Raw genomic sequence first — 16,177 nt, 5'->3', positions numbered from 1 at the left:
CCACCCTCTGACACCATGGTCAGCTCCTGTTGTGGCTCCGTCTGCTCTGACCAGAGCTGTGGCCGAAGTCTCTGCCTGGAGACCTGCTGCCGCCCCAGCTGCTGCCAGACCACCTGCTGCAGGACCACCTGCTGCCGCCCCAGCTGTGGAGTGTCCAGCTGCTGCCGCCCCGTCTGCTGCCAGCCCACCTGCCCTCGCCCCACCTGCTGCATCTCCAGCTGCTACCGCCCCTCCTGCTGTGTTTCCAGCTGTGGCTCCAGCTGCTGCAGGCCTACCTGCTGCATCTCCAGCTGCTGCAGGCCCCGGTGCTGCCAGCCTGTGTGCTGCCAGCCCACCTGCCCTCGCCCCACCTGCTGCATCTCTAGCTGCTGCCGCCCCTCCTGCTGTGGGTCCAGCTGTGGTTCCAGCTGCTGCAGGCCTACCTGCTGCATCTCCAGCTGCTGCAGGCCTCGGTGCTGCCAGTCTGTGTGCTGCCAGCCCACCTGCCCCCGCATCTCCAGATGCTGCCGCCCCTCTTGCTGTGGCTCCAGCTGCTGCCGCCCGAGCTGCTGCCTGCGCCCAGTGTGTGGCCAGGTCTCCTGCCACAGCACCTGCTATCGGCCCACCTGTGTCATCTCCACCTGCCCCCGCCCCGTGTGCTGTCCCTCCTCTTGCTGCTGAATCTCTGCTTTGAACATACTGCTTCCTCATTTCCTCCCTCCCCACAGTTGCAGAGATTATTTTAAAATGTGGAGGGTTCAAGAGAACTGGTCCCTTGAATTTCATAAACAAACACCAGACATACATAGCCCACGTTCTAACTTCTCTCCAAATGCCCTCCCTTCCAAATGAGATCACTCAGAATCTCCCAGGAAATAACAATCTCCCAATACTCGTCCCTATTTCTTTAGGACATCTGTTTTTCATGATAGGAATTTGTCTCTATCACTTGTAGGGCCACTGATTTCTATCTCTCTGATATGGAAATCCAATGAAGATTTTTTTTGCTGTACTCTTTGGTAAAGTTTTTCTTATGTCTTGTTATTTCCATGAACCTAAATAAATGTCCTCCTACCGGCACTGAAATTTGAATCTGATTGTTACTCTTTCTTTTTATAAAGATTTATATTTCGATCCAAAGTAATTGAATTTTACCTGCACCTGCCAAACAGCACAAATTAGTCAACCTTCAAGAGAGGTCAAATGACATTGATCACTGCCTTGTTATGTCTAGAAAATAGATAAATTAATCATTTTCTAGTCTTCATGGGGAAGGGGGTGAAACTGAAATGATAGAGCATCTATGAAGATAATAACATGAGAAAAGATTTGGAAAGATTGAACATAATTCATGATTTTTAACAATACCACCTTTGAGGGCTTTTTCACCTATAAAAGCAGCAGATAGGTAGATTACTAAAGTCTGTGTTTTTTCTACTCCGGGTCACATGCAATGAGTCCTTCGTCCACATGCACAGTTGCAATGTTAGTCACTCAGCCAGGTCCAACTCTATGCAACCCCGTGGAATGTATCCCACGAGGCTCCTCTGTCCACGGATTCTTTAGGTAAGAATACTGTAGTGGGTTGTCATTCCATTCTCCAGGGGATCTTTCTGCCCCAGGGATCGAACCCAGGTCTCCTGCATTGCCGACAGATTCTTTATCTTCTGAGCCACCATGGAAGTCCTTTACATACAGTGGAATTCTTCTTTATTCTGGTAGCCAGAGCTTCAGTAGATTTGGTTTATTATTATTATTCAGAATATTCAGTTTATTCTGCCTTATAGTGGGACTACCTTCAGTGCCAGGCAGGTGATACAAAGCAATGAAACAGACCTAGTGACAGACAGTTCCTTGGTATTGCTGGTGGCTGTGATTTTATGTCCAAGAGTAAAAAGGGACCTTCCCAGTGCCATGCTTCGATGTCCACTGAAACTATGTCCCAGCTTGATTTCTCCAACTGTCCATTTCTGCTCACTTCCCTTCCCTTTCCTCCTAGAAGTACTAATCCCAAGATCACTTCGCAATAAACACCCTGTTTGCTAATTTTCATCTCTGAGTGTGCTTCCTAAGGAACTCAAACAGTACCGGAAAGCACTCTATAATTCACAACAGTTAATTTGAGAGCTGGAAAGACTGACTGAAATGTTGTTATCATCTTTTAGTGTATAATAAGACTTCCCTGTTGGCTCAGACGGTAAATCGTCTGTCTACAATGCGGGAGACCCAGGTCAATCCCTGGTTCCGGAAGATCTCCTGGAGAAGGAAATGGCAATCCATTTCAATATCCTTGCCTGGAAAATCTTATGGGCGGTGGAGCCTGGTAGTCTACAGTCCATGGGGTTGCAAAGAGTTGGACATGACTGAGCGATAGTATATAAGTACAAGCTTAAACATAAACGTAGAAAACTTATGGAACTGAATTTGTAGAGAGAACTGTGAATTTTATCTGAAGTACTTTTATTCTTTTCTAAGGTCAAGGCTATGGTTTTTCCCGTGGTCATGTATGGATGTGAGAGTTGGACTGTGAAGAAAGCTGATCGCCGAAGAATTGATGCTTTTGAACTGTGGTGTTGGAGAAGACTCTTGAGAGCCCTTTGGACTGAAAGGAGATCCAACTAGTCCATTCTAAAGGAGATCAATCCTGGGTGTTCATTGGAAGGACTGATGCTAAAGCTGAAACTCCAATACTTTGGCCACCTCATGCAACGAGTTGACTCACTGGAAAAGACTCTGATGCTGGGAGGGATTGGGGGCAGGGGGAGACGGGGACGACAGAGAATGAGATGGCTGGATGGCATCACCGACTCGATGGAAATGAGTTTGAGTGAACTCCGGGAGTTGGTGATGGACAGGGAGGCCTGGTGTGCTGTGATTCATGGGGTCGCAAAGAGTCGGACACGACTGAGTGACTGAACTGAACTGAACTGAAGAATTTTATGTCACTTATACACAAACACATGTTCTCTTTAAAAATTTTGAATAACACAAAAGAATGTGATCAAACTGAGTTGCCTATCATTTGTCTTTGCCAATCCCATTCAAAACCAATTTTTACAAATAGAGATACATTCTTATTGAATCCTTTTGTATGACATTTATGTCTTTATTCACAAACTCACCTTGCAAATTTTTTTCCGATGTTTATTCAAATATTTTTTTGCCTTCAGTCAATGTTAATACAGTCTTCCAATACCAGATAAGTATATTACTTGACAGATTTGTTTACATATCTTTTATATTTATTGCTCAGATCTGTTCATTCATTTTTCCCATTACATTTTATGAAGAAATATAAAAGTGCATAAGAAATCTATCAATTTTCTAAGACAGCCAGCTTCACTGTTAACAATAATATCAGTTGATTCCGTGGGATTTTCTAGGCATATAACCATGGCAGCTAATAGCTCCCAGCCTCAGGTATGCCCCAGATTGATTCCTCAGTTACCCACAGTGCCAACTGCATTATTAAACCAGACTTTTGACTTTTTCTTCTTTCCTGGCTTCCTTTCCCACTTCCTCATATGTACTTCCGAGAATCGCTCCCCCAGGTGAACTACTTGCACCCACATCTTTGTTTCAATATCTGCTTTGGGTACAATTCAAATAAAGACAATAGATGTTCAGCAGATATTTTTAGCTGATTGACATTAAAACAGTGATGGTGGTTATTTCTCACAAAAGAGAACTAAATTGGGATGTCTGGAAGTGAAGAGAACCAGTGTCAACATTTGTATTCACCTCCTTTCTATCATTTCTGCTTCTGTGTTAATACAGTATCTTTATTCATGGTTACCTGTAAATAAGGTCCATTCTACACATCAAATTTGAACTTCCACAAATGTGTTTTATCAGGTGACACGTTGCTTGCCACGTAAACGAAGGTGGTTTTCCTCAAGTGTAACCATGATCCCTTTGTTTGGAATGTTTCTCCCACTTTTCACTACCAGGCAAAAGAGACATATTTTTAAAGGACCATCACATATCCTTAATTTATCCAAAAGCCTTCATTCACTCGACAAACATTTGTCACTAATGTGCTCTGTCTCAGTAACAAAATTAAATTTTATAATTCATGCCCTCAGGGTTTCTGCACTGCAGAGTGCAAAATTCGGAGCACAATGCAGGGACAAATTGTATTTGAACAGGGTAGTTAATCATTGGGAGGAAGCATTCAGGGGAAAGCTAGGGTTTTGACAGAGGAATAGGAGTTTGCAGAGATAACGACAAAGACGAAACATTCCAGGAAGATGAAGCAGCTTCAGCAAAGGCTTGCAAGCTTTATTTTTCACCCCTTCTCAGGTGTCCTAGTACAGCTTAAAGTCTGTTTAATCTTACACACAAGCTTTCTTTTTTCCCTCTTAACGTTTCTATGCTTCTTTGGCCTATTGCTTAAAGAAGTAGTAAGAACACACACTATATTATATGCTGCATTAAAGATTCAAAACAAACATAAGATATTCAGCACAATGCTTAGTGAATACAGCACAGTGCCTAGTGAATTTAGCATAATGAATAATGAGTACTGTACAAATGATAAACGTCAGCATTCCTCACCTTTTATTGAAAATATATGGAACTTATCCACATACTATATATGTTGATCTCAGTCCTTCATTTAAAATAACATGGGAAGCTCAGTTCAGTGCTCTATGACAACCTAGAGGGGTGGGATGGGATTGGGGTGGGAGGGCAGCTCAAAGGGAGGGGACATATATATACTTATGGCTCAATCACATTGTTGTACTGCAGAAACCTACACAACCTTTTAAAGGAATTATCTTCCAATTAAAAAATAAAGACTTAAAATAAATAACTGTCATTCTTTTGAAAACGAAAGCCATTCAGTAGTGTCCAGCTCTTTGTAAACCCATGGACTATACAGTCCATGGAATTCTCCAGGTCAGATTACTGTAATAGGTAGCCATTCCCTTCTCCAGGGTAACTTCCCAACCCAGGGATCAAACCCAGGTCTCCCACATTGCAGGTGGATTCTTTTCCAGCTGAGCTATCAGGGAAGCCCTTCTTTTAACTATTGCCAAACTGTTTGTTTTCATACTGTTCATGGGGTTCTCAAAGTAAGAATACTGAAGTGATTTTCCATTTATTTCTACAGTGGACCATGCTTTGTCAGAACACTCTACCATTACCTGTCTGTCTTGGGTGGCCCTACACAGCATGGCTCATAGTTTCATTGAGTTAGACACGGCTGTGGTCCATGTGATGAGATTGGTTAGTTTTCTGTGTTTGGTTTTCAGTCTGTCTGCCCTCTAATGGAGAAAGATAAGAGGCTTATGGAAGCTTCCTGATGGGAGAGACTGACTGAGGGGAAAACTGGGTCTTGTTCTGATGGCTGGGGCCATGCTCAGTAAATCTTTGTCAATTTTCTGTTGGTGGGCAAAGCTATGTTCTCTCTCTGCTATTTACCTGGGGCCAAACTATGATGGAGGTAATGAAGATAATGGCTTCCTCCTTCAAAATGTCCCATGCACTCACTGTTACACTCAATGTCCCCAGCTCTGCAGCAGGCCACCGCCGACCCAAGCCTCCGCCAGAGACTCCTGGACACTCACAGGCAAGTCTGGGCCAGTCTCTTATAGGGTCACTGCTTGTTTCTCCCGGGTCCTGGTGCACACAACGTTTTGTTTGTGCCCTCCAAGAGTCTGTTTCCCCAGTCCTGTGTAAGGTCTGGTGGCTCTGTGGTAGGGTTAATGGCAACTTCCTCCAACGGGGCTTATGCCACACCCAGGTCTACGGCACCCAGAGCCCCTGCCCCTTCAGCAGTCCACTGCTGAAGTGTAACTCCTCAGGAGACACTCAAACTCAGTTCTGTCTCAGTCTCTGTGGGGTCTTTAGGTCCTGGTGTGCACAAGATATGTTTGAGCCCTCTAAGTATCTCTAGCACGTATGGACTTTGATTCTAAATGTGATTTTGCCCCTTTTACCATCTTGCTGGGACTTTTCCTTTGCCCTTAGACATGAGGTATCTCCTTAAAGTTGCTCCAGCGCCACACAGCCACCACTCCAGCATCAGCTGCCACCTTGCAGGCGTTTCTCTGCCCTTGGATGTGGGGTATCTCCTCACAGTCACCCCAGCACCACATAGACAATGCTCCAGGGCCTACGGTCTTGCTGGAGCTGCTGAGCACCGAAGAATTGATGCTTTTGAACTGTGGTGTTGAAGAAGACTCTTGAGAGTCCCTTGGACAGCAAAGAGATCCAACCAGTCCATCCTAAAGGAAATCAGTCCTAAATATTCATTGGAAGGACTGATGCTAAAGCTGAAACTCCAATACTTTGGCCACCTGATGTGAAGAACTGACTCATTTGAAAAGATCCTGATGCTGGGAAAGATTGAGGGCAGGAGGAGAAGGGGACGACAGAGGATGAGATGGTTGGATTGCATCACCGACTCAATGGACATGAGTTTGAGTAAGCTCCGGGAGTTGGTGATGGACAGGGAGGACTGGCATGCTGCAGTCCATGGGGTTGCAAAGAATTGGACATGACTGAGCAACTGAACTGAACTGACTGAATCTGTTTCTTATGCATGTGTCAAGTATCTGCAGGAAACAGATGAGGAGTTATCTGTCAAGTTCTCTTACTACCCAACAGAATGTCTTGGATCCATATTTTTGAAGGCTTAATCATTCCAAACATGTTTATATGTAACAAATGCTTTTATAATGAAATATCCTGTGTACAAGTTTGACAACTAAAAGATAAATCACAACATCCCATTCTGATTGCCTAGCCTGGGAGACATGCAGCAAAAATGTGTTTCTTCTATTTAAAAGCTATGAGTATTGCTAAGTGCTTGAGACAGTGGAATGAAATCAGACACAGAATTTGAAACTTCCTTGTGGTCTAACTATCTTCCTGATCATCCAAGATGCCCACATAGGATCACATTCATCCATATTATTTGTGGGACATCCTCTTCCCAAATATCTTTCTGTCTAATTCCTTTTCAGTGTTTCATCTGACAAGCCATGTTCCCCTCACCTTTGACAGCAAAATATACATGAGCCTTATAAGAAACATTTTCTTTCTGATGTTCAAAGAGCAGTGATAGGAGAGAATAGCACATTCAAAAAAAAAAAATGTCAGTGTCATAGGACTAATGTTTCATAAACATTGAACCCACCAGGAGCAAAGGTGACACCCACTAAGGAAGAACTGGTACAGGGCTTTCAATTGGACACACAGGAGCATACCAGGAAAAGGAATAGTGTTATTTTCTCCATTTTGGAATACTGAATGAGAAACACACAATTTTGTAATTAAATGATGAATTTCCCTAAGAGGGTAAACAATAACAAGGAAATAATGATGTCATGATAGCAGCTTTTCAGCAGGATATAAAGGGGCTGTGGGCCAAGGAGACTCTCAGACTCAAGAAACTCACTTTCCTGGAAACTCACCCAGAACCTCCACCCTCTAACACCATGGTCAGCTCCTGTTGTGGCTCCGTCTGCTCTGACCAGAGCTGTGGCCGAAGTCTCTGCCAGGAGACCTACTGCCAGCCCAGTTGTTGCCAGACCACCTGCTGCAGGACCACCTGCTGCCGCCCCAGCTGTGGAGTGTCCAGCTGCTGCCGCCCCGTCTGCTGCCAGCCCACCTGCCCTCGCCCCACCTGCTGCATCTCTAGCTGCTACCGCCCCTCCTGCTGTGGGTCCAGCTGTGGTTCCAGCTGCTTCAGGCCTACCTGCTGCATCTCCAGCTGCTGCAGGCCCCAGTGCTGCCAGCCTGTGTGCTGCCAGCCCACCTGCCCTCGCCCCACCTGCTGCATCTCTAGCTGCTGCCGCCCCTCCTGCTGTGGGTCCAGCTGTGGTTCCAGCTGCTGCAGGCCTACTTGCTGCATCTCCAGCTGCTGCAGGCCCCGGTGCTGCCAGTCTGTGTGCTGCCAGCCCACCTGCCCCCGCATCTCCAGCTGCTGCCGCCCCTCCTGCTGTGGCTTGAGCTGCTGCCGCCCGAGCTGCTGCCTGCGCCCAGTGTGTGGCCGGGTCTCCTGCCACAGCACCTGCTATCAGCCCACCTGTGTCATCTCCACCTGCCCCCGCCCCGTGTGCTGTCCCTCCTCTTGTTGCTGAGCCCGCTGTCTTGTGACCACTGCCTCCACTTACCTCCGTCCCACATATGTAGATCCTTTTTAGTGCTGACCCTTAGGACTCATGGAGTCTAGCTGACATCATTCAGTTAGCTGAATCTCATGATTACAGTGGGTCCACCACTGTTCTGCTGACTCTGTGAGCATATTCTGGTTCATTTATAATTCTCCCTTGTTATAGTTTCCTTTCTATATCAGCACCAAATAAGAATTAATTTGCAATCCATCAGATAAGAAATTATCTCAGTCCTCTAAATTTTTCATTCTTCCTGATATTTTGGTCATGATCTGCAGGTGGTCCACAAGGTGGCCGTTATCTGCAGCTGCTGAGTGGTATTGACTTGACACCCAGAGATCGGGGATGGGGGGGTCCAATTTACCCTTTATTTTCTCCTCAAGTGAATTTCTTTTGTTTTGTCACTCCTCTGCTTTCTAATAAACTTCTCTGCACATAAAAATTCACTGGCATTTTTCCCTATTATTTTCATGATCATTTTAGTTACTAACTAGGCAATTTATATTGTATATGAAGATACAGAAAGAATAACCCATTTGAAATCACTTTGACAATAGATGCTACATCAGATATAGATAATTTAAAATTTTAGAACAAAACTGACATGCATGTATATGTGTATATGCATGTGACTTAATATACTAAATTAGGAAAAATTAATTAAACACATTGTACTCTTTAATACCACTAGCTCCCTTTTGGATAAAAGGATAAAATTTCTGAGCGTGGAGTACATGCCAAAGAAATTTTTTAAAATTGCCTGTAAAGAATTTAATGTACTCAATTCCTTTCACTTAATAAACAACATTTCCAAGTTATAATCATAGATGGGTTATATGTCCCTTTGAGTTCAGTTGAGGAGATACCATGTTTCATTGTATTTTTTTTTTTAAAAAAACACTTTATTAAGGTCTGATTGATGTATTAAAAAGTTATATGTATTTAGTGAATAAAACTCAATGAGTTATATATTACTGCATTTTCAAGAAAATATGCCAGATCTGGATTTTGTGCTTTGTTTCTGAGTATATCTCTCAGAGTTTTCCTCATAATTCAAATGTCTCCTCACTTAACAATTCAAATGTCTCCTCTTCCTCACTCACTTAACATAACTTAAATATCTCCTCCTAGGAGGCTGGAATTTCAGAGTTCACTTTTTAAAAAGATTCTTTTAATTGAAGCTAATTTGTAGTTTTGAGTAGTTCTCAGTTGGGGTACACACTGACTAGGGGGGGCGGGGGGGGTGGCACATTGATACTGAATTCTACAAAGAAGATTGAAACCTACCCAATGAATAAGTAATGGCATGATTTCCTAACCCCTGATTTAGAATTTGAAATAGCAACACCTTTGGATAGTGTCCACTCTAGTATTTTTGGGTTTCCTTGTGGCTCAGCTGGTAAAGAACCCACCTGCAAGGTAGGAGACCTGCGTTTGATCCCTGGGTTGGGAAGATCCCCTGGAAGAGGGAACTGCCCCCCACTCTAGTAAGCTGGCCTGGAGAATTCCATGGACTATATAGTCCACGGGGTCGCAAAGAGTCAGACACAACTGAGTGACTTTCACTTTCACTTTTGGATAGTGTCAGAAATTGCTTTCCAAAATAATGTTCCATGACTTGTCTATAAAAATATTTTAAGATTGAACTAAAAGTTAAAGCACCATTATAGCATCAAACATTCTCAACTACTAAAACACTTTCTATGCTGGCTACTTCCAGGATGAGGAAAGTAATGGGAGCTCATCTGAAGGAAACACACACACCACCTTCTCCAGAAGGGTAATCATCACATGTAGAAATAAACTGAATATATAAAGATTGTTTCAGTTGCCAATTGCTACATTACAATCCATGCCAAAGTTTGATAGCCAAACACAGCAACACTTTTTTTTATTTTTCACAATTCTGTGCATTGACTAGGCATTCTAATGATCTTTTCTGTTCTCACTCATACCACTATGCTGATCTCAAAATTTAACTGGGACTCAAAGTTCCAAGATTTACATGTCTGGTAGTTGACTCTTCCAGGAAGGAAAGGAAGATGCTTGAAGACTTCTTAAAGCTTAGATTCCAGAACTCATATAACACTATTTCCACTGTATGCTATTGGTCAAAGCAAGTCATAAGGCCAAACCAGACACAAAGAGTAAGGAAACAGAATCTACCTCTTGATGGGAAGAATTGCAAGACATGCTGGCCAGTTCAGGGCTGAGGCAGAATGCGGAAGCTCTACTAAGTCAATGTCAGTCCTGAGGATCCCTTCCTTCCTGTCTTCCACTTATTTGAATACAAAGTAAGAACATTGATTCATGCAGGTGATATGGATTCCCATCTCTATGAATTACAATGAGAAAGTTTTGGCTACAATTATTGGCAGAGGTGGGGCTCCATGTAATGACAGCTCTTCATATTTAAGAGAAGAGAAATAAGGAAAATGAGAACTTCCAGACTGCAGAATGGTCCCATGTGTGCACCTGACCTTAGTTGCTCACGAGTTGTGAAAATTTGTCACCTCCTAGTAAAGAAAGAGACTGTATGACCCCTACACACTTGAGATTTGATATGATGAAACAAGCCAAAAGAGATATTTTTACTTAAAAAAGTAAAAATGTCAAGAGGCAATGCTGCTCTCGCAATCTGTCCCACCTTCTCCTTCCCCCACTGTGTCCACAAGTCCATTCTCTATGTCTGCATCTCCATTCCTTCCCTGCAGAGACAGTAGAACTGACATATATACACTGCCGTGTGTAAAATAGGTAGTTAGTGGGAAGCTGCTGTATAGCACAGGGAGCTCAGCTCAGTGTTCTCTGATGACCTAGAGGGCTGAGATGCTGGGAAGGGAGATTCAGGAGGGAGAGGATATATGTGAACGTATAGCTGACTCACTTTGTCATACAGCAGAAATGGACACAACACTGTAAAGCAATTATAAGTGAAAAGTGAAGTCTTTAGTCGTGTCCAACTTTTTGCGACCCCATGGACTGTAGCCCACCAGGCTCCTCCGTCCATGGGATTCTCCAGGCAAGAATACTGGAGTGGGTTTCCATTTCCTTCTCTAGGGGATCTTTCTGACTCAGGGATCGAACCCAGGTCTCCCACATTGCGGGCAGATGCTTTAACCTCTGAGCCACCAGGGAAGCCCACAATAGTCCAGTAAAAATAATAATAACTAACAAAACTACAAACTAACAGCCAAAAAAAATGCCAAGTGGCAGAGAGTGCCATCTCTTTCACTTCTTTTATCAAGAGACTAAGACTATTGAAGCTGTGCAGAAGACATGGAAAGAGACTCTGAAGCTAAAGAGTTCAGTGTTATTGGCTTGATCTCAAAAGACAGAGAACCCAGAACATCTCTGATTTAGGAGGAGGTATGGCAGTTGGACAAATTCTCCAGTCATCTCCTGCTACAGCTAATATTCACTATGCATTAATGGAATATTTACTCTCCAGTGCCCTCCATCCCCTCCCCCAGCTGAAAAAGCAATTTCACCAAACAGAAGTCCCTAAAAGATTTTGGGAGTCACCATTTTCACCATTATCCAGATGAACTGTGTGGTTTCTGGTGTTAGGTAACCACATGGTTGAAGGGGTGGAGGAAAGTATTATTTGTCATCATAACCTCAAACTAACAAGAGTAGAACTCCCACTATTCAGGGGCAACCAAGACCAATAGTTGGTTAGTAAATAAAAAATAAAGTCATAGAGTGCTTCCACTCCCAAGGAACATGAAAGTTCTAAGGCAAAAGCAATTCCTGAAGAACATTAACTCATGATAAATAATGACACATCACAAGAGGAAATGGACCTCCACTGGTTCACCCTCATAATGGTTTAGACTTTGCTACTGCTGGGAGTCCCAGGGATTTCTCTGGCCCAAGACAGATGATTTTCTCAGCCTGATATTCCTACACCATAGCAAAGACTAAAATTGAATTTTAAACTCATTTATATTGTAAGTAGTTCTACATGTAGATTCTATTTTTCTTCTATCAACAGTCACAAAAGAAGATGATTCCCTGGGCTTCTCTTGCTAAGAATTTCCAGTTCTGGCTATCTCAGATGAGAGATCCTTCCAAACTCTTTTGTAATCTTTTGGGCCCAGTAAGGAAGTTAAGCCCAGAGTCATTGGTTCATACCCTGAAGAAACTTCAGCCTCAGTTCACAGATTGAAAAATTTGGTCTTAAGTTCCTGCTTCATTTTGGAATCTGGAAATTTTTTTCTTTCTTTTTAAATTCTTATTAATTTCTATATTTTTAATTGGAGGATAATTTCTTTACCTCAAAAAGTTGGACACAACTGAACAACTAACATTTTCAAAATTTCTTTACAATATTGTGTTGTTTTCTGCCATATATCAGCATAAGTCAACCATAGGCATACAAATGCCCCATCCCTCTTGAAACTCCCTCTCACTTTCCACCCCATCCCACCCCTCTAGGTAGTCACAGAGCACTAGGTTTGAGCTCCCTGCATCATACAGCAAATTTTCATCAGCTATCTCTTTTACATATGGCAGTATATATGTTTCAGTGCTGTTCTCTCTATTCACCCCACCCTTTCCTCCCCCCACTGTGTCCACAAGTCTGTTATCTATGTCTGCATTTCCACTGCTACCCTGCAAATAGGTTCATGAGTACCATCTTTCCAGGTTATATATATGTGTTAATATATGATATTTGTTTTTCTCTTTGACTCACTTCACTCTGTGTAATAAGCTGTAGGTTCATCCACCTCATTAAAACTGACTCAAATGTGTTATTTTTATGGTTGAGTAATATTCCATTGTATATACGTACCACAATATCTTTATCCATTCTTCTGTCGATGGGTATCTAGGTTGATTCCATGTCCTAGCTTTTGTAAATAGTGCTGCAATGAACATTGGAGTACATGTGTCTTTTTGAATTATAATTTCCTCAGAGTATATGCCTAGTGGTGGGACTGTTGGGTCATATGGTAGTTTTATTTCTCATTTTTTAAGGAATATCCATACTGTTCTCCATAGTGGCTGTATCAGTTTACATTCCCAAAACAATGCAAGAAATTCATTATTTTAAAAATTATATCCAGGGACTTCCTTGGTGGTTCAGTCTAAGACTCTGTGTTTCCACTGCAGGGGACACAGTTTAATCCCTGGCTGGGAAACTAAGATCCTGCATGCCACGGCACAGCCAAAAAATAAAAGTGATGTGGAGAATGGGAATTCTTTTCCAGTCCAGGGATTAGGACTCAGTGCTTTCACTGCCATGGACTTAAGTTCGACCCCAGAAGCCACTCAGAATGATCAATAAATAAATAAAACAAAAAAATCATATCCAGAATCCATATATATGCATATATATAGTCAGGGGGGAGATTTCATATCAGTTTGGTATCCGTGTTGCTGAAGTCCTTCAATTAACTTTCCCAAGAGAAAATTTTGTCTGCTAGTCATTGAAATAATTGGTAGAGTACACAATGAAATATGATTTCTAATGAAATATTTGATTAAATCAATAGCTGCTTTCATAAAATCACTGCCATTCCCAGACTTTTCCCTGTTGAACACCTAATCAAAGACAAACTATTAGGAGACAGGTACATGAATTTCTTATGGAGAAACCAGGCAGCCCCTGTTTAATCAATGACATTTCTTGGTTGATTAGGATGAAAAGAGTAAGTAAAACGAAAGTTACCCACATGAATGGAGATCCAGAGGATGAAATCCAATTGGACTTTCTTAAACTCTTTAACCAAGCTTCATAACAAAGGTTATAAAGTAATTAATTTGCACTCTGGCAGATTAGATCACTCTTCACTAATATTTACTGTCTTCCTCTCCTACCTCTCTGGGAGAAGTGTCCTCTCCCCACTTCCTATCCATGATTTGGACTTCACCGTGTGATTTGCTTTGGCCAGTGGGGTATTAGAAGACACTACCCTAGCCAAGATTTGGAATGTGTTTGCATGACAGGAATTGCTCCCTTGTGCTGTCAGAAATAGGGTTACCAGGTAAAATGCAGGATGCCTCATTAAACTGGAATTTCAGATAAACAACAAAGAATGTTTTATGTAAGGATGCCCTATGCATACTTACACATACTTACACTAAAATATACTTACACTAAAATTTTATTTGTTGCTTATTTGAATTTCAAATTTAACTGAGGGATGTGTATTTTTATTTGCTGAATCTGGAAACACAAATTCAGGAGGAAGTCCAAAACTAACTCATGGACAGAAGCCAAGACCAGCCTTAAAAATCAGCTAAACTCAACTGAACTGCAAATATGTGGCCAAGAAATAAATACTTGCTATTGTATGTTGTCGGAGAAGGCAATGGCAAGCCAATCCAGTACTCTTGCCTAGAAAATCCCATGGATGGAGGAGCCTGGTAGGCTGCAGTCCGTGGGGTCGCTAAAGGTCGGACACGACTGAGCGACTTCACTTTCACTTTTCACTTTCACACATTGGAGAAGGAAATGGCAACCCACTCCAGTGTTCTTGCCTGGAGAATCCTGAGGACGGGGGAGCCTGGTGGGCTTCCGTCTATGGGGTCACACAGAGTCGGACACGACTGAAGTGACTTAGCAGCAGCAGCAGCAGCATTGTATGTTGTAAGAGTTTGTGGTTATTTGTTATGCAGCAAGAGCTGACTAATTCAACTGTGGTAGCAATGAGAAACTAGTAAATATATCAATTGGTATGAAAAGATTAACCAGACAGTTTTCCATAAATGAAATAACAATAGGGGAGTGCCCAAATGTTTTGCTGGACTTGATTTTATCTCAACAAACTTTCTGGAAGACTAGGTTAATAATAATCAGTAGGTTTATAGATACAATTACGTTCTTATGATTTGTCGCTGATGGCCCAGGCAGGATGTCTGCCTCTTTGATAGTTTGTGTGGCTGAACACTGTTTGAGAGCTCCACTACTGGTGTCCCCATAATAACCAGGGAGAGCCACAGGCACACCCTACCTCCAGGAGACACTCCAGGACCAGCAGTGCTGCACACAATTGCTCCATGGCCCAGAAGAGAAGAGCTGGGGAGCAGGCTTTGGGGGACCCGGTCAACCAGAGAATATTACTGCCCACAAAACTCCAGCACAACAGCCCCAGCATGGAATGCCAGGAAAGGTTGCTGAACAGTCAGAGGTGGAGAGTCAGGATAACCCCCTGGATACCAGCCATCACCCCGGCACATGGAGCAAAGAGGAGTGGCCCCAACTTTGGTTCATCTTTGGCACCACAGACCCAGTCTTACTTTATGGAGAACATGCAGTTTTTGGGTAGTGGGAAAAGCACACGCTAATGTGTAAGCAGAGCCAGATATTCATTTCCCTCAGCATGCACTAGTGAGAACAGGTTTTCTTTCCATAGCTGTGAAGAGTCCAAACACAATCCACAGAGCATCTTCAACCCCAAGTCAATTTCAGGATCCAGGTTTGGACTGTCCCTCTTTCTGAAGAACATGAAAGGTACCAAGCCTCACAGTTGAAGAGGATCTTGACTACTTAATGGACTCGGTGTATAATGCCTGGAAAAAAAAAAGAAAAACCCTGCAAAATAAGCTTTAAGGCATTTACGATATGCCATACGAGATACAGTCTCTATTTTGAAATTTTGTTTTTTTTTCATTGAAGTTTAGTTGATTTGCAATATTATAGTGGTTTTGGGTGATCAGCATGGTGATTGAATATTTTTATAGATTATACTCTATTACAGGTGTTGCAAGCTAGTGGTTATGGTCCTCTGTGTTGTATGATATATCCTTGTTGCTTATCCACTTTACACAAAACAGTTTGTATCTCTTAATCCCCTGAAAGGGAAAGTGTTAGTAGCTCAGTCATGTCCGACTCTTTGTGCTCCTATGGACTGTAAGCCTGCCAGGCTCTTCCATCCATGGGATTTCCTAGGCAAGAATACTGGGAGTGGGTTGCCATTTCCTTCTCGAGGGGATCTTTCTGACCCAGGAATTGAACCTAGGTCTCCTTTATTTTAGGCAGATTATTTATTGCCTAAGCTACCAGGGAAGTCCCTTAATCCCCTATCCCTAATTTTCTTTTGAAATGTTAGGATGTGCTTCTC

At 42.7% G+C, this 16,177-nt stretch overlaps 2 protein-coding genes across 8 annotated transcripts; both read left to right on the top strand.

The window, feature by feature from the left end:
- On the top strand, positions 1-660 carry LOC129537611 (uncharacterized). 4 transcript variants are annotated; one of them, XM_088828487.1, is made up of 2 exons: positions 1-389; positions 501-660. In XM_088828487.1, the coding sequence occupies exons 1-2, from the start codon at positions 16-18 to the stop codon at positions 658-660; spliced, it is 534 nt and encodes a 177-aa protein (XP_088684613.1). In that variant the 5' UTR covers positions 1-15. The 4 variants fall into 4 exon arrangements, with proteins under 4 accessions (XP_088684613.1, XP_088684612.1, XP_088684611.1 ...); XM_088828486.1 differs by having other exon boundaries at positions 16-152; positions 270-660; XM_088828485.1 differs by having other exon boundaries at positions 16-152; positions 249-660.
- A 6,752-nt stretch (positions 661-7,412) lies between these two features.
- Positions 7,413-8,072, top strand: LOC148774740 (uncharacterized). Of its 4 annotated transcripts, none has more exons than XM_088828491.1 (2): positions 7,413-7,801; positions 7,913-8,072. In XM_088828491.1, exons 1-2 carry the CDS (start codon positions 7,428-7,430, stop codon positions 8,070-8,072), a joined length of 534 nt encoding a protein of 177 aa, XP_088684617.1. In that variant the 5' UTR covers positions 7,413-7,427. The 4 variants fall into 4 exon arrangements, with proteins under 4 accessions (XP_088684617.1, XP_088684616.1, XP_088684615.1 ...); XM_088828490.1 differs by having other exon boundaries at positions 7,428-7,564; positions 7,682-8,072; XM_088828489.1 differs by having other exon boundaries at positions 7,428-7,576; positions 7,679-8,072.
- Positions 8,073-16,177: the final 8,105 nt, after the last annotated feature.

This window comes from Moschus berezovskii, chromosome 20 (assembly GCF_049115385.1).
Source record: "Moschus berezovskii isolate FMDL1 chromosome 20, NW_MosBer_1.0, whole genome shotgun sequence".
Taxonomy (NCBI): domain Eukaryota; kingdom Metazoa; phylum Chordata; class Mammalia; order Artiodactyla; family Moschidae; genus Moschus; species Moschus berezovskii.
Note: the sequence above shows the minus strand (reverse complement) of the source record. Positions and strands in the feature narration are given on the sequence as shown.

What these genes read in the sequence shown, in the direction of transcription:
- LOC129537611 (XM_088828484.1), top strand. Translation starts at nt 16, where the DNA reads ATGGTCAGCTCCTGTTGTGGCTCCGTCTGCTCTGACCAGAGCTGTGGC. An exon ending in CCCCGGTGCTGCCAGCCTGT is followed by an intron (nt 321 to 365) that starts GTGCTGCCAGCC and finishes CTGCATCTCTAG; the next exon opens with CTGCTGCCGCCCCTCCTGCT.
- LOC148774740 (XM_088828488.1), top strand. Translation starts at nt 7,428, where the DNA reads ATGGTCAGCTCCTGTTGTGGCTCCGTCTGCTCTGACCAGAGCTGTGGC.